General features: G+C 37.5%; 2 protein-coding genes across 3 annotated transcripts; both read left to right on the top strand.

The window, feature by feature from the left end:
- Positions 1-1,084: 1,084 nt before the first annotated feature.
- LOC103721805 (trihelix transcription factor GTL1-like) lies at positions 1,085-4,415 on the top strand. 2 transcript variants are annotated; one of them, XM_008812149.4, is made up of 3 exons: positions 1,085-1,868; positions 2,573-3,857; positions 3,938-4,415. In XM_008812149.4, exons 1-3 carry the CDS (start codon positions 1,483-1,485, stop codon positions 4,091-4,093), a joined length of 1,827 nt encoding a protein of 608 aa, XP_008810371.2. In that variant the 5' UTR covers positions 1,085-1,482; the 3' UTR covers positions 4,094-4,415. The 2 variants fall into 2 exon arrangements, with proteins under 2 accessions (XP_008810371.2, XP_008810373.2); XM_008812151.4 differs by having other exon boundaries at positions 1,086-1,868; positions 3,944-4,415.
- Positions 4,416-7,184: 2,769 nt separating this feature from the next.
- Positions 7,185-18,643, top strand: LOC103721804 (protein ENHANCED DISEASE RESISTANCE 2-like). The gene is made up of 3 exons (XM_008812147.4): positions 7,185-7,393; positions 15,829-16,808; positions 18,305-18,643. Coding segments are annotated over exons 2-3 (954 nt in total). The 5' UTR covers positions 7,185-7,393; positions 15,829-15,855; the 3' UTR covers positions 18,306-18,643.
- The last annotated feature ends 121 nt before the right edge of the window (positions 18,644-18,764 follow it).

Genomic DNA, 18,764 nt, shown 5'->3' with positions numbered 1-18,764 from the left:
AACCAAATTCTAAAATTACAATAGAGAAATAAGGGGCACTAGGATTTAAAAATTCTCCCATCCCCACCACGTAGCAACCTATTGTGATCATAATAGGTTGCAACCAAAAAGGTTTTTCTTATAACAATTTGTTTAATAAGAATCGAGGTTATGTTTAATTGAGATATATTTTTTGAACTCTAAATGAGTAAATGTGTTTGGGATGAACTACTCTCCCTTTCATATCCTTTAAAACTTGTCTTGAGTGGTCGTGCACAGTGGACCCAATAAATGGCCATGCGCACTTGACGCATAAGTACCAGACTACATTAAAGTGCTTAAGATATCTACCATTAACTCATCTTCTAGCAATTACACATGATTTCATTTATTTTTTAAAAGAAAAGGATGATTACAGGGTAAAATAGAGACCTAGCATGCATATAGGAGAAAAGGGAAAAATCACATCTCTAGCAATTCTTACTTGTCGTCCATAATCATTAGCAAGCACCACAATCAATAATCTATGGCTACCACCATGATCCAAGATATTATTTTTCTGGTTTTTAAAATTATTATATCTCTCCATCTCTAATATTAAAGGTTTCAAGGTCTTTTACTTAAAATCAATAACCAAACAAAGAATTCCACTTCAAGGTTTAAGGAAAAAATAAATAATTTCTTTTATAAATAGAAAATAGTAAGAACACTGAGAAATTTAGCATATAGTCCTTGCCCTAATAAATTTAAAGCAACTAAGAAGAAATATTTGTAGGTATAGAAATACCTTTGTGCCCTTGGATCACCATTGCAACAGATTATGGGCAGTGCTAGAGTAGTTACCTGTGGCTTTGGATGACAAGTGAGGAAGGTTGCTGATAATAGCCCCCTTTTTTCAATTTTTTAACCATGTAATAAATAAGTATTTATTCTCTAACAGAAGGAGATAGAGATAGAGGGAAGCTCCAGTGCTTTAAGATCCTCAAAATTTTATATCCATGTGTCACCCATGCAGGGCTACATACTGGATCAACCATGTGTATCTTTGTGTGTTTATTTTTAACTAGCATAGTAAATAGACAGCACATCGCTCTTTGTTTTATCACTTTCCATCTCTCCCCCCTCTCTCACCATCTCATCGTCATTCTATGTACCTCTCTCTCTCTCCCCCCCACCCCCATCTTCCTTTTCTCATAGTCACTTCCAAATTTTTCTTCTCTTCCTTGCCCTATTCCACTAAATTTTTATAAGTGATATCCAAGTGCTTCTTATAGTATGATTTTCTTTCTCTATCCCTCTAATTTTTAACCTCTCCTTCTCTCTCAAATGTTTTCCTTAGCTTCCATCCTTCCCCCACCTTTCTAATATGGTTTTGTAGTGCCCAATTCCTTCAATTCTCGCCCTTTTGTCATCTTTTGAGAAAGACAAAAGAGGAAGGAATCCATTGATAGTAATAGAGTGAGCACTTGAGAGTGAAAAGTTGAGTAATAGAAATTTGAGAGTATGCATCAAAGTCGATCCCCAAATTCGGTGCCTTCTCTGGAGCTCGTATCGTTCTCTTCACCTAATAATGAAGCACAACCTCAAATAGTTGGAATATCCAGCACTAGCCATCTACAACAGCAATTGATCAAGGCAGCCTCGCCTATTAAAATGATGTCTCCTTCAGTTACTACCAAGAATTTTGAAGAATCCGATTCAACGGTTGCAAAAATATTTCCAAATAAAGAGAGGGCTCTCCTACTTAGGGAAGAAAGCAAGAAAGATCCTGAAATCGAAAGTCGATGGACACAACAGGAGACCCTAGGCCTGCTCAAGATCCGATCTGAGATGGATGCTGGATTCCAAGATGTCACCCTCAAGGGCCCTCTTTGGGAGGTTGTATCTAGGTAAGAAATAAAAGAAAATAATTAGAAAGTTTATGAAATATCTCTATTTTTTTTTGTTAAATACAAATGTAGAGAATATCTCTTTCTATTTATTTTTTTTTCTTTTTTGCTCCTATAGAGATCTCTATTATTTTGTTATTCTAGTAGAGAGTTTTGTAATGTTTTGGTTCGATTTCTATAAGAAGCTTTATTAGACTATTATTTGTTACTACCGTTTCCTAGAATCAGTTCCTCTCTCCCAATACTCTCCTTTTCTTATAGTTTTAGCTCACTCACCTTTTTCTCCGCTCATAAATTTAGCATCTCTTGTTCTTATAAAAAGTATTTCTTGCATCTAAATCCAACACAAAGGACCCCTGGTTTGAAGCATCAATCTCGATCATTTTTCATGATTCGCTTTGAATTTTCTAGAATTCCAAGAATTTCAAAAATAGTAGAATCTATTTTCTTTTTGCGGCCGAATTTCTCTTAGTTTCTTTTTTTACATATAATTTTCATTTTTACTCTGTCCTTTATATTTAGTATGTTTTTATTAGTTGAACTATGTACTATTATATAATTAGAGTAGATGCTTAAGCATGCATTTGTGCAATCATCCGCATGCATTTTCTTTCCTTCTACATCTCAGTTTCAATCTCCTATCCTTCAATTTCTAGATTCTTCGTTTAATTTATGTAAGGTTTATCATGGAATTGGTTGGACAGGAAGCTATCAGAGTTAGGTTACAATCGGAGTGCTAAGAAATGTAAGGAGAAGTTTGAAAATATCCAAAAATACCACAAGCGAGCCAAAGAAGGGCGGGCTGGCAGGCAACATGGCAAGAGTTACTGTTTTTCTGGCCAACTTGAAGCCCTTCACGATATCACTGCCACCTCTACTACATCCACCATTGATCCTGTTGTTGCTCCAACTGAGATCAACACTGTATCTAACCCTGCCACTGCCATTGCCAATACTAGCCTTAGCCGCTCCAACACTACTTTTTCCTCTGGATCAGATGATAGCAAGGTTGAGGGCGCTAGTCGAAAAGGTCAGAAGCGGAAACGAGAGAAAGGATCAAAAACTAGTAAAACGATGATGACCTTCTTTGAAGAGTTGATGAGGCAGGTGGTGGAGCGACAAGATGCGATGGAGCAACAGTTTCTGGAGGCCTTGGAGAACCGGGAGCGAGATCGGATGGTAAGAGAGCAGGCATGGCGGAGACAGGAGATGGTAAGGCTCACTCGCGAGAAGGAGCTTATGGCCCAAGAACGTGCCTCCATTGCATCAAGGGAACAAGCCATCATCACCTTCCTTCGCAAGATCTCAGGCCAAGAAGTACCAATACCTCCCTTGTCTACCACCACCACCACCACCACAACTCCGCAACCATCATCACCCCAACAGCAGCAGCAGAAGCAGTCAAGCAATGATACTGAGCTCATCATTATCCCTATTGCAGGGCACCAGGAAATGTTGACAGGGAACACAACAATGGAGTTGATGTCCTCAAGGTGGCCAAAGATGGAGGTGCATGCGCTGATCAAATTAAGAACTAACCTTGAGCCATTCTATCAGGAAGGTCTCAAGGGTCCGCTGTGGGAGCAGATAGCTATGGGAATGCGCCGGCTTGGCTATAACCGAAGCGCCAAGAAATGCAAGGAGAAGTGGGAGAACATCAACAAGTACTTCAAGAGGGTCAAGGAAAGCAACAAAAACAGGCCACAAAATTCAAGAACTTGCCCTTATTTCCACCAACTGGATGCCTTCTATCGTAGTAAACCTTTGAGTCAAATCAGTCGCATACTGCAACAACCAGAGTCCAGTCCTAATCCTAATCCCACTCTTCAAGTTAGTGGTAGTGCCCTCGTAACTATGTCACCATCACAGCTCCAGCTAGCAGGAGGAGGAACTAGTAATGAAGGTGGTCATGCCAATAATAACAATAGAAATGATGAAAGCTCTGAGGGTGATGTTGGATGTAGCAACACCGGCAAGACATCAGGGAAGGTAATTTATGATCATTTTTACATCTATACTTCAAATGATTTCAGATTTGCCTTCGTGTAACTGGTTTTAATGCCTTGAAGGTGCAGGATGCTGGCAAGGAGCTAGCAGACCCATCCCATCAAGCTACGGGAGATGATCATGACAAACTGGAAGAGCCTAAGGATGAGAACATTGATCAAGAAGATGACAATAAAAATGGAGGTCAGAATGAAGATGAGGAGCACAGAAGGATGTAATGCAGGATATAATTCCAAAAGTAGAACATGAGCAGTGGTGTTGTCCATGGAGGAAGAAAGGCATCAGCAGCTGCAACAATAGTTCTACTCTAGATTATGTGTCCTATATATACCTATTTCACTAGTTTCTTTTACTCTTACCATGTCAACTCCTCTTAATTAGCTAGCTTAAAGACCTATACAATATGCGTTTGTTTCTTTGATCCATATAGGTTAAAAAAGTTGTTGTCGTTTCTTTTTATTTTCTTATTTCTCTTGCAAGTGTTTCTCATTGTTCTAGCTAGTAGCATATATGTACTGCAGTTTAATATATATATTTGTTTTTCTACAGGAATACTTCTTAGTTCATTTTAGTTAGTGCTGTTTTGTTGATTTGGTGGAATAAATATATGCCCTGAGCCAACGGAAGGGATGAATATAAAGGAATACATAGCACTAAGAAAATCCATAATCTTTGCATCAAAAGGAAACAACGCAAACATTCTATGATGCAAGGAAGCATCTGTCTAAAAGGCTAAGTCTCTTCTTTCTCCTTCATGGGATAAGAAAAGGGAAAAAGGGATGAAGATGACATCATTTTCATAGATTGTCACATGCAAAATTATTTTTCTCATTGTACTTCTTTTACATCTTCGAATTGATTACTTATATCGAAGGACTTTGATGTTAATTTTACTTTACCTATTCATGAGATGAGCACATTTAGCATCACTGCTTGAACATAATATTGTAGTAGCAACTTAAGTACTAGTTTGATTGTGGAGTCCTAATTCGTCTCCCTTCAATTACTTCTCTTCCCTTCCTAGATCATTTGGGTTCGAGTCATCATACATCTATCATGCTGCTACTTGCAATATGCAACTAGTGACACGGTTTGCGATTTTCAAGAAGTGCAGCTAATAAGTATCTGACCATTAGTGGTTGCCATTTTAATCATCAAATAAGACTTGTAGCTAGTTTGGTTACTGGATTTTTTTTCAATTTTATTTTGAAAAAAGGAATGTACATCATAGGGGACTATGTACAATGAAGAGAGGAGTAAAAAGTGATTAAGCTAAAAATTCTAAAGTTGTAAAGTTAAAACTTGCCGGCTGAATAGTAGTCAGAACATAATATGCTCTAATTATATTTGACTTCTAAGAGGATATCTTATAGAAGATGATCCATGCCATCCCAGTGCCTTGTTGTTGCACAGAAAGTCTCTTTCTTTCAAAGAGTGATGAATTCAGAAGATAAGAATCTGGCCTTTTGTTGATAATAGACTACACAGTAGAATTACTTCCTCGAAATGAACCAGCCAGTATATAACAGCAGAGCTTTCAGATCATCATTCAGATCCCATCTGCTTAGTTACTGCACCATATACTGCAATGAGCCAAAAGGTACATGAGTTCTGATCCTGCAAAGAATTCCATGAGGTATTTACAAATGCCAGCTAAACACAGTTTCCTCATGGTAATTGCAGAAATCACCCACATCTCTTTGGACTAAGAATTCCCTGCGGACAAGGTTTCAAGGGATTCTTTGCCATCTAACTCTCCACCAAAATATTCCAAAGTTTAAAGGGATTCTTTGCCATTTAACTCTCCACCTAAATATTCTAATTCTCGGGGAAACAGGAGCCTTCCAAATCACAAACCAGTCATGAGAACACTGCCCATTTAGATCTTTAACAGCCAGAGTTTAAGCTTCTTTTAAATTGACTTGCAACTTCTATTACACCAACAACAAAACATTGGCTTGAATATGAGGTAGTATGAGCTTGGACCATAAATTTTGGATTGAATATGAGTTGGACTAACCTTGAGTCAAGTATCTGCAAGCATGAATTGAGTTTGAGACCATCTTAGGCATGGTTTAATCCATCTAAGATGACCTTAGTTCTTACGAGTTGTCGGTGAGTAGAAAAGGTCAACATCCTTTTTATGTATGTATGAGAGTATAGTCTTGACATACATGTCAACTATTAGAACTAAGATATGTTTAGTTGCCAACACTTGCTATGAAATAATATCACCTAAACAAGATTTTAAATAACACATTATGCTGTTAAAGTGGATCCCTGCTCATTATAATGGTTCTAAAGGTAATGACTTGCCTCAAAAGTGGCATCTCAATTTCTTTGACTAAAATAATAATTATCATAGCTATTACAATGGGTAGGCCATTCTGCGCACACAGCGTTCAGGACCGTACTCGTCTCTTGGGTGCCCCCACCTTCTAGTTTTCTCAAGATGAACTTTGACACAAGTGCGGATGATGAGGGGAGATGCAGTGGCGTGAGGTTTGCTATCTGAGATCACGACGTCAGATTAGTTGCGACGGAAGGCCGGTGGACTTTTGACTCGTCTATGGTGTGTGCCGAGCTCAGAGCAGTTTGGAAAGCCATCTTCTATGCGAGGCGGATATTGGATGCGGATCGTATTATTCTTGAGGGCGACTCGACCACAGTAGTTGAGTGGATCCGGGGACGAGGATGCACTGTTGAGGATCGGTTGCTAATTTTTGAGATTCGTAGGTTGATGGAGGAGTGCGACTCCCACTAGGCTTCACACGTGTTCAGAGAGGCCAATAGGACGACCGACTAGGTGGCTTCCTATGCGGCCCACCACTCCGGTGGTTTTGTTTAGATTAGGAGTGGGTCAGTTCTAGAGCCATTACGTAGTGTTTTATTTTCTGATTTTGTTGACCATATTCACACCCGCAGTGTGTGAGCCGCCGTTGCACCAAAAAAAAAAAATCAAATTTGATGGAAAAATTAAATTTTTTGAAAAAATAGCTTTTTGTTTAAAGTAAGGTACAAAACAGCCGTTATCTATGTTATAAAAGACCATTACAAAATTAACTAACGATATGTTATAACAACCATTACGTATTTTTCAACTGTTACAGTTTATAACATAACGGGTAGGCACCAAACCTTTAAAACTACCGTTATTACAGTTATATCACGGTTAATTAAAACCTTGTTGAAATCTAATTATGCTACTTAGATGGCATGTAATTTGCTCCCATCGAGCTAGTGTTTTTAGGTTTAATTTCTTGGGGGTTTTCGGCGGGTGACAGAAAATTGGAAATCCCACACCAACTGCCATGTGGAATCAGAATATTCGTTTCCTCTACCTCGTTTGACGTTTCCGGGTTCGGCAGGCGTCTACGCAATTAAAATCGGCGTTGGTGTCCAAAGGATCTGTCTTGACTTGCCGTCTATCGTTCCCCCGATCTCGCCGGCTCCTTTTCGCTCGAAGTCCGGTGCTTCTCGAAGCCGTCGTCAAACCCGACCGGCGATTCTCTGAAAAGGTTAGGGTTATCTTGGATTAATCTCCGTTTTTTCCCCTCTTCGTCTCATTGTTGATTTCTTTGATGCCTTTTCACTCTAATTTCTGTTTGTATTCTTGTTTTTGCCCCTTTTTAATGGGGACATCTCTGTGTTTGTCTGGAAATTTGGCTTGGGTTGTGGTTTTTAACCTGTGGTATAACCCTTAGCTGGAAGCTTTCTATTGGCTCGTTTTTGATAATATTGATTGGGGGGTGATATGGGTTTGATTTGGTTTTGCTCTAATTGGGGCTTGTCTTTTTGTTTTTCTGAGCTGAAAGCTATTAAAACGTTGTAAAGAGAATTTAATTAAATGTACCTTGCGCAAGAGACATCAAGATCGCATCTTTCGAACTTTGATCATATTAGTGTTGGATGGATATTGGAAATTTGGATGCCTTTGATGTTTTGGGTATCGGACATTGATCTTTTATCTTATCTTTACATGATCGCGATTTAATTTTTACAGCACAAGTTTCATCGGTTTCTTTGCCTTTGTGGACCATTAGATGGTTTTTACAATGCCGAAAAGAAAAGGAGATGCCTATAATTCCAAAGGAGTCATTTGGAAACTGGTGTAGATATATGTGGATTTGAAATAGGGGTTGTTTGTTAAGTTTTAGGATATAGTTTTGAATTGTGCATCGGTTTCGTACAATCGGTCTTGATTGGATTTGTATCCTTGAATTTGATGTGGATCTATGAGGCAATGGAAATTCTTATGAAGTGAACATGGTCACAGTAATCGAGAAAGTATTCAATACGACTGAATGGCAAAGATGGATTGGAACAGCTGATTTCAGGTAGTTGGAATAAGGTTAATGGTTATAAATTTATATTTATGGTAGTTTACATAATCTTCAATAGAAGTATGAGCTTTGGCATTCCTAAGGTTCAACTTTGCGCCAAAGATGAGACAAGCTCCTTGGCTTAGATGGAGGTATGTTAAGATAAGACGAAGCTTCTTCTAGAAGTTTGACACATCTCAGAATGATCTATCAGGCTTCCTAAAGCATCAGAGAGTCTTCAGTACTTGGAATTGTGTGGAAAATGGATTCCGTTGACTTCTTCGACAGAAAATTCTTTCTTTTACTATCTTTCCAGTGATTGTAGGTGTTATGGTGATGTGAGTTTTAGAGATCCTCCCGCTAGAAATCGTTAAATATCTTATTGTTTATGATACAGTTTTAAGCGTTTCATTTGCTCGTTGAGAAACCAGTTGCTGATGGAACTGGATTAGTTCAGTTTGGTGGTGCATTTGAGTTTTCTCTCTGCAATCCATTTAGTGCATTGTATGATTCATTGCTGCACATGAAAAATGTCCCCAGTCTTCTCTCTTTCAGATGATTTGATGTTTACTGAAAAACACCGCTAAACTTTGGAAAATATTTTTCCTCAACATCCTCAATATGTTCCAACTGATAATGTGTTAGTCCATAATATCCATATGTATTTTAAACCTTTTTCTATATCCCATATGAAACCTACTTTATTTCATGGTCATGTTTTATGTATTGCTTCTCCACTTGCTTCCTACTATGGAAACTATATGTGTTCAAACATTTATTATCAACAAGTGATATAATCTATAGCAAAAACCAAAGGGAATACAAGCACAAATAGGATTTTCTCCTCTCAGGATAAGGATTCTGAATATAAGGGTGACTGAAACTTAGTAGAGCCAAAACAAGCAGACAAAAACAATTAATATAATACATACACATATATACATATATATAGCAGTTGTATTGTTTGTTGCTGCACATAAATTAAAAAAAAAAGCGTTCAACCTTTTCTTTGGGAATGATTTATTGTTTATTGGAATACTGTGTCAAACTGCAAAATATGTTTTCCATCCATATGTTCAACTTGTACCGAATTGTTTAGTAATTTCTTGTAATATGATCTTCTCTGAATCCAATAAAATCAACCACAAATTTTCTTGCAATCCCTGCATCCTCGTTATTTGGACTCAGGTGCAAAAAAAAATTCATGTTTCAATCAGGCAATGTGGACGTATAAATGCTAGAGATATGTATTTATTAATTATGTTTGTCTGCCTGTTTTTAGCTCTATGAAGTTTCAGTCACCTTTATACATGAACCTTAATTATGTTCGTGCTAGTATTCTTTATCAGTTTTTTATATAGTTTTTATCACTTATTGGTGAGAAATGTTTGAACACAAATAGTTTCATGGTAGGGAGCAGGTGCAGAGGCACTGCATAAAACATGAGCATGAAACAATTGGCAGAAAGTAGGTTTCATATGGGAAATATAAAAGGTACTGAAATATATATCAGTACTATGTACTAAGATAGTAATAGAAAACTAATGAGTGGTCTCTCATTCTGCCATTTATCCACCATTTCTAATGGTCCTCCCATATTTTTTTTTCTAAGGAATCAATTTGAACTTTCCTTGTATTTCTTTTAGTGAGAAATAATAGAATTCATTGCTACTGTGGTGTTTTCGGAATACCTTAAATTGGAGACATGTAATCATAAATCACAGATTTTTATGCAGTGTGCTATTCTTGTTCTTGAGTTCAATATACCATTCGAGGCAACTTGGTTGAATCTCTTTTTAAGCTTGACAGTAAGTTTTTGAACACTTGCTTATGTGGTATATTTGTGCTATAAGGTGGGAAGTTGATCTTACCATTTTGTATTAATCCATATGTGGAGATCTTAAAGGTCGCGATGTTAGTTTCGCTCATACTGTGAAAATAGGGCAACAATAGTTGACCCTATCTGCTAACATATGCTGGCTTAGTTTAGAGTAAGAATGATTGCCTGAATGGTTATGGGTTGGTTTTAGGTCAACTGCATGACTTGTTTCAAGTCATAACCTTGAATGGACATAATAGAACACTATTCCTTCTCAATGTGTAGTTGGTATGGAACGATGACTTCTTGAGTTGCAAGTGGCTTACTAAGTGTAAGCTCACATCTTATATGACTTGGAGGAAACACTCAAACTTGAAAATCATCTAGATGCGTAGGTAGGCCAGCACAGCTAAATTTAGGGAAATACATTAATTTTTGATGCACTAACTACAAGCTAGAGAGAAATTGAAATAAGTTCCTTATCTGCATCTCAATGTATATGCACTAAAATCTTAGATAGTGATGTCATTGTATATTTATCATTACTAGACCTTGGGTTATCTTGTGATTTATGATCATGCACATGAAAAGATTCATTTGTTTATTTATTTGTTCTTTTCCACCTCTCATGCCTAATCCATCAAATAATAGATTGATACTGTTAATTCTTTGCTTAAGCTCCTTCAACAACAATACATGCTCCCCAGGTTGATTAGCTAGGAAATATAAAAAGGGGCTTTTTTGTTGAGTTACTCAGGTACTAAAATAAAGGTTCTGTCGTAACTTCTAAAGCTTTACCCAGCTAAAAGGAGGAGTTGATAGGAAAAAAAATCCCATTCTTTGTGGCATTAGCAAGAGTATAGCAATGAAATTTCTATGCTTCTATTTATTATTGATCTTATATTTTTGCTAGGGGGATTTCTTTCTTTTTAGTGTCTCTTTTTGGAGCACCAATGACATATTGGTTTCAAGTCTTTTTGCTTCTACCTTCCCATGCTGTTTGAGGTTAAAGGACAGGCTAGAGTTTTTAATTTTTGGATGATGCATTTGTATACATGCTTCTATTGTTTATTGATTTTGTATTTTTGCTAGGGGGATTTTTTTTAATGTCTCTTTTTGGAGTACCAATGACACATTGGTTTCAATTGTTTTTACTTCTACCTTCCCAAGCTCTTTAAGGTTAAATGTTGGGCTAGAGTTTTTAATTTTTGGATGATGCACTTGTATGCATTACTAATGATTTGTTAATAGAATTTATTATTAGGCATCTGCTATTGCCCCTTATTCTTTTTCTTCTCCTTTTCTGCTAATTTCCTCCATCCTTTCCCTTAATGTTCATTTTCAATCTTTTTCAAGTCATTCATGCCTTAAAATGCAGCCTCAAATATATCTGATGCTTATTTTTCCATAAAAACTGAATAAGGACTATAGCAAACTTTAAGATCACGAATTATGATCCTTGAGCAACTAATGTTTTGTCATTTAGTGTATAACAGCCAAGATACGATCTACCAAAGTTTGAGGATTTCTTACACCTAACTCTAATTAGACATCTACCGGCTGATTTGGTGCTGACCTTTGGACAAAAGAGGGCTCTTCATGAAAACTACAAGGCTGTTTGGTAGATTAAGAGACTTAACTCTTTGATTTTGTAGTTTAAGACTCTGCAGATTGTGAGAAAAGCTCCAGAGTGGCCAATAGACTTGTTATGAATGTAGATAGAGAAGGGAGAATGCAATTTTTGAGTCAGGTTGAATGCTGAAGAGCCAAATCAAAGCACAATCCCAGAATTTGACATCACAGAAAACTTTGAGAAGGATTATAATGATAGAAAACACCATTAATATTTTTAGTAAGCTTATTATGATATTTCACACAATTGTCTTGTTGTGTATGGTATGTTTACCCATCATGTCGGACTCTGGTGCCACATGAGGTTGCCATATGACAAGTGTGAAAGAAAAAAAAAAAAACTTTTAGTGGATGACAACTTCTTTCCCTCATCTAAGAATGTTGTAGAGGACATGTCTATGAAGTATAAGGCTAAAGATTTAATAGAAAGCCATATGAGTGAAGCTGATGGTTGGATTCTATTATCTTTCAAGACAAAGAATGGCATGCGGCTGCTACTGCAAAGGTGCAGAGAAAGTTACACCATCTCTTTCCCATCTTATTTTAAGCTCCTCTTGTCCTCTCGATGTCCTTATTTACACTCATGTTGTTTCTGTTTTCTTAGTATGTTCTTTTCCGCTGTTTTTTTTTCTTTCAAACACGTACTCTTTGAATTATCTTGTTTTTCTCTTCATTCCCATAATAAAGTGATTACGTAGACGCCTAATATTTTCTCAAGAAAGTAATTAAGTCTCATTAATATAGTCAGTTATAGAACATGGCTAATGCTAAGAAGCTTACATGGAAGGGTTGAGCAAATCTACAGCTGCCTGCCAATCAGATGCCAACCCCTTAAGTATTGGTGTGTAATTCATGGCCAAAGCAACATCAATCAAGAAAAAAGCTGCCATGAGACCTAGAAAGCCAGTCAGAAATAGGTAAACCTACCTACTTGGTCACAATAAAGGCTCATTCAGTGAAAGATTGACTCTCCAAAATACCTTTATATTTGAGAAGAGTCTGGATGAAGAAGAAAGATGATGAGGTTTGTTATAGGCAAGGATTCATATCTCCGAGGACACCCCCATACCATTCAAATACTGGTTTTGTACAAGACATGGTATGTCCCTGTATCTACTTGTGGTTTGCTGAACCAGATGATACCCCTGAGTCCATGGTATGCTGTACCGATCGGTACCGAACGTATTAGCTTAGCTGCGCTGCTTCGGATGCCAGTGGACTCGTCGATACGCCTATGTCAATATTAATTAATATGCCAATGTCGGTACGTCTGGCGTACCGCATACCGTACCGTACCGACACTCGGTACGCCTATACTAGTGCAGCACCGGTACAGGGTTCGGTACCGGTACGGCGAACCTTGCTGGCTGAGTCCATACAGGTTGATATAGTGTGCAAAATGGATTAATATGGTAAGCTATCGTGGAGATTTGAAACCTCAGGATATGGAATTTCAAAAGCCACTCAGATATCAATACAATATTAATTTGAAATTATGTGAATGAAAAAGAATTATAATCTAACCATTATAATACACAACGTTCGCCGTCTCGGTACCGAACTCTGTACCGGTGCCACACTAGCACAGTGTCAGTATGGTATGGTACGGAGTTTTTTGGCGTACCGAATGTCGGTACACCATCCGTACCGGATACTGATACCGAGCCGGTACGATACGGTACATTTCATACCACCTGGTTCGGATCGGTACGGCATACTATGATAATACATGAATTTTGTCTTGATGGAAATGGCTTAAAGCTATATGAGATGGTTGGGCAACGAGAATTCGATGTAATTGCCAAAATAAGATAACCATGATACTATAAAGGTTATGCTTTAATACGCGTTCATATTGCACGGAGTAAAACTTATTTATGAGTAATGTTTAGATTAGTGCCTATGTTGGCTGTTTGCCTCCTTTCTGGTTGTCTTGGTTATTTGCCACATATATTTTGGAAAAGTTTTTTTCAGAAAAATATATTTGGAAAAAATCATATCTGCTTTCTTAGCCTCCACAAAAATAAAATGCAGCCTGGCCAACACATTTAGGTAATGATATGTTGAACTACTTGGACCTTGCTATGATTGATTGAAGAGCTAAAAATCATTGTTGTGCTCCAACTGATTAGTTGAAGTACTCCATGCTGGTAAGAGTTTTGTCTGGCAGGATGCAACTCAATTTCAGATCCACTGAGATAACAAAAAGCTTTTCTCAAGGCATAAGAAAATGGTAATACATATTTAGGAATGCTGATATTTTGAATAAGTCCTTGTCATAGTGCATTTTAAGTTGATTGAGAGTTAAAATTGGGTCTGAGTTCATCACACTTGGGAATTTCTCTCATATTTTTGATTTTTTTCATTGCCGGAAAAAGGGCTATTTATATTCTTTGGCAGTGGATTCTTCCTTGCAGTTTGTCTTCAAGTTCCTTTATGTTCTTCTCATTACCTTTTTCTTTCCTTCAGCCCATTATGCCTGCTCCATTTATGTTACACATTGCATTTGAACTATTCTCAATGATCCTTAAAATGTGATGCAAGAGTTATAAGGTGAACTTCCTGCTTCCTATAGACTTGTTATTTATAAAAGTTTGAAGGACCGTATGCATATATAAGATGGGGTTGTTCTTAAACATCCATTAACCCTTATCTCTTAAACATAAAATCAATATATTCCTTGTTCTTTTCGATAAAGACCATAAAAAGGTGAACTTCCTGCTTCCTATAGAGTTGTTATTTATAAAAGTTTGAAGGACCTTATGCATATATATAAGATGGGGCTGTTCTTAAACATCCATTAACTGTTATCTCGTAAATATAAAGTCAATATATTGTTTGTTGTTTTCGATAAAGACCATAAAAGCCTGATGCAGTACTTCAGAAGCATTGCATTCATTTTAATGATATTCAATAAATTTATCTCTTTTTCTCTCTCCAAATTTTTTTGGATTTGGTTAGAGCCCTGGCTGAAGTCTGCAAATCTTCTGAAGTCTTCACCTTTGCCCAAAGAAATCTTGCTGTGTTCTCCTGTTGGTTGTCTTTGCACTTGATAGGGCAGGTGTGTGAGGACCATTAGGTATACAAAATACGATCATCATCTTTCTCACTGCATTTTGTTTTTATTTCATTTGTCTATTCCGTTGGATCAAGTTACAGAGTGCATGATGAAGGTTCACAAGAAGAGCACCTATGCGCAGATGGTTGTAAGAGGTGTCTTTGTTCCTACTTTTTTCTTTTGTTCCTGTTTCTCGGGATGGAGAAATTACCGAGTTTGTCTTTTACTTATTTGTACTAGTTGCTTGACATAAATAATGGATTCAGGCATTTAGAGAATTAAATTTTGGAACATTCTTTTTCATACATACCTTCTACATGTTTTAAGATATTAACCATTCTTGGACAGTTTTACTCAACGTCGGCGGAACCGGTACCAGACACTATACTGGTTGCCTGGCAGGACGAGTCGGTATGGGCCGGCGCCGTGCCGTGCCGAGCCCAAACAGACGTAGTAGAAGAGATGGGGGAGAGAGAAAACGAGAGCGGAACGAGGTTGCCCGGCCTCTCTCTTCCTTCCTCTCCCTCTCCCTCCCTTCCCCGCTCTCTCTCTCTCTCTTCTCTTTTTTCTTCTCCTTCTTTCTCTCCGGCAACGGCGAGAGGCGTCTCGGTTTCAATGGCGGAATTGTTCCGGTCCGCTGCCGGGACGCCCCGAATCGGGCGATTCGGAACGGTTCCGCAGACCTTAGCTTTACTAGACAACAGTTTTTCTTTTTAACCTGCCATGTTTTGCTGCTCATACACTTTCTCTGCAAAGAAAATATTATTGTAGTCCATAGGTTTGATTTGATGAACCCATGTCTCATACCACTTTATAAAATCTATAGTAGTGCTTCCACCACTGAGGGAGGGGGAGGAAAATTCAATTGAATTATTACCATTTAAGCAACAAATGCAAAGATATGAGCGAACCGTCATTCTCCTTATTCAAACCTAGCACCAACTCTAATAATTTGTTTGAGTGCTAAGGGCCACTTTATACTGTTAAATCCATGCAGGACTCGATCTTGCATAGACATGCATGTGGGCAAAGATGCATAAGTATTAGGTTTTATATAGACATCCATGAATACATATGCACCTTTTCATGTTACAAATCTCCTCTTTATGGTTATCTTTGTAGGTAGTGTTGAAGGTTTATTTCCTGCACATGGCTGGTCCTGATGGTGAGAGTGACTATAAATGGATAGAGCAGGTGAAGTCTCAAGGGGCAGTTCCGTGTCTTGAACCAGAAAACTGTCTAAATGCTTGGGCTACTCCTCCAGGTGACAAGTTTATGGTTAGAGGCCCTGACTATCTCTCAAACAAGGTAAAAGTACCTGGTGGTGAATACCTTTTAAAGCCACTCGGATTTGATTGGATCAAAGGTCCCACAAAAATTGGTGAGGTGTTAAATCATCCGAATCATCGGGTTAGGAAGGCTATTGATGATGAAATTGCAATTGGCAACAACCCTTTTGTTTGGGCTTTCAATTTGCAACTCCCAAGCAAGGATAACTACAGCGCAATTGCCTATTTTGTAGCACTTGAGCCTATACAAGATGGATCTCTCATGGATCAATTTTTGAAAGGTGATGACACATTTCGTAATTCAAGACTTAAATTGATTGCCAACATAGTCAAGGGACCTTGGATAGTTAGAACAGCTGTGGGTGAGCAGGCTATCTGCATATTGGGGCGAGCTGTTTCTTGCAAGTATGTGTTTGGATCGAATTACATTGAGGTAGATGTGGATATTGGAGCTTCAATGGTTGCCAATGCAATTGTCCACTTGGCATTTGGTTACATCACGACACTAACAGTAGATCTAGCATTTCTTATTGAAAGCCAGACTGAATCAGAGCTCCCAGAACAAATTCTTGGAGCTATAAGGTTTTCGGAACTTAATCCAGCTTCAGCTAGCCTGTATGAGCAGCCATCTGAGGAAAATTCGGGAAATCTTCAGTCATCTCTTCCTACAAGATGGTGGATATCAATTGGGCAGGGTTTTTCTCATTTGCTACACCCAGGCAATCAGGATGGCTCTACCTCCACCCCAGAACAGTCAGAGCATGTTAATGGCACTTCTCATGGAGGAGATGGTGGTGAAAATATCGATAAATAGTAAGTGTAATGGCACAAAATTACATTTCATGCCACCTATATATTTTGCATATGTCAATGTAAATATAAGATGATTAGTTGTTTTATGATTCTTAAATTGTTAATAGAGACCTAACTTACCAGAGTTCCCTAGAACATCCGTGCTTTTTTTCATGTTTTCTTGGTAGGTCATGTACCCAAATAGCATTTACTAAAATGAAAATTGAAAACATATGTGATCCTTGAAATGAAAAGGAGGATCTCCATGATTGTAATTTTTAACTATTACTAGTAACAATTCTGACCTTATTCCATCTGTTGCCTGGTTTTCTATTAAGTTGCTTTCATACACTTGAAACTATGCCTATTCCTTTTTCTCTTTGTCCAACATAAGCAACACCAGATGCCTTTCTACTTCTGCAAATATTCTTTCAAGGCCATACCGTATAACAATTTCAAACAGTCTGACAGGTTCATAAATTGGCAGGAGAAGAGTGGAAGTAATAATTTATCTGAAATGTTTGAAGATAGATGCAGTGTTCCTGGCATCTTCATCTTTTCATGCCAATAAACCCTAGTGGTGTACTAGCCATTTGGAATATAATAACAGAGGAGAATAGTCGCCACCAAAAGAGGAAAGAAAGAGATGAGTTAGCTAATCGTTTTTGTATATTCAAAAAAAGCAAAACCTTTTGTCAGAAAATTTCAAAAATGTTGCAGCTTGGAAGTACTTTACCTATTGTAAAGCTTACCTAGCAGTCCCTCCTGTATTTTCCTTTTAGATTGAAATAGGCACCATTGGGTTGTTGACTCCTTCCTCCACTTCCACTCAATTACATCATTTCCCCTTATCAAATCCTGTACAGAGTCCAAACCTGTTATCCCATTAAATACATGTTCTGAATTATTTACATGTGCTTGTTCTTTTTGTAGTTGTATCTTTTTGTTATTATGACTGGTCCTGTTAAATTATATCTAGATGTCTTGTACAAATAGAATTTTTTACATATTTAGTAGTCTGCTTCTCTATCTAGTCCAGAAGTTATTTCAACTTCAACCATGCATCTCCTTTTCTATTCTGATGCAGCAGGATGCCTCTCTTTCAGCTTGCATTTTCATAAAATCAAATGCTATACTGTCTTGATAGTTCTGAAAAGGAGTCAATTGACAGCCACATTGATTTCTGTAGTTGGTATATATTATAACTTTGTTAATCCTGTCCAATCTCATGTACCTGATGTATTCACAAATCACAATTGGTGGGGTTGATTGTCACACTCAATGTACTTACCAATGATACATGCGCAAGTAGTAAGATCCTCATTACCTGGTGCAAAAATCTGTAGTGAGTCTTAGATTGCTAGTGACACGTTTTATCAATGCATACAAGTTAAACAGTTCTCTTACCACATGTAGGTTACTTTCAAGTGTTTATTAGAAAAAAATCTGAAATTAAGGACTATGACATCCTCTACCATTTTTTTAATATCAGTGGCATGATTCTTTTTCTTCTGCAGATTCATTTATGGCTGGTCCTGAACTTACTGGAGATGGGAAGTGACTTAAATTATTATGCAATTAGAGAAGGGAGAGACCCAATTGTGCAATTTATGATTAAAAGTAGTATTTGCGTTTGATCATGTGAATCATTCATTGCTTTTATCATTTGAGTCATTCATTGCTTTTATTTTTTCAGATCATGTAATTTATGATCAAAAAGCTTAGACAGGTGCTATTTTGCTTTGTGAGCTCCATGTCTTCTTATAGTGCATTACATGAGGTATGTGAGCTGGTTAGTATGTACATAGGATATTGAGATACAAAGTGGTGAAATCAATGATTGCTTTTCTTCATCACTGGCGGCTTTTCCCCCTTTATCGGTCTTTAACAAGGGTGGTTAAATTCAGTGAAGGAAAAATATTAGCTCAGAAAATATTATGAAGATTTCAAGGGAAATTATTGAGCTACTATGGAAGC

Source organism: Phoenix dactylifera, chromosome 17, assembly GCF_009389715.1.
Source record: "Phoenix dactylifera cultivar Barhee BC4 chromosome 17, palm_55x_up_171113_PBpolish2nd_filt_p, whole genome shotgun sequence".
Taxonomy (NCBI): domain Eukaryota; kingdom Viridiplantae; phylum Streptophyta; class Magnoliopsida; order Arecales; family Arecaceae; genus Phoenix; species Phoenix dactylifera.
The sequence above is the reverse complement of the archived record's forward strand: the minus strand, read 5'-3'. Positions and strand labels throughout refer to the sequence as shown.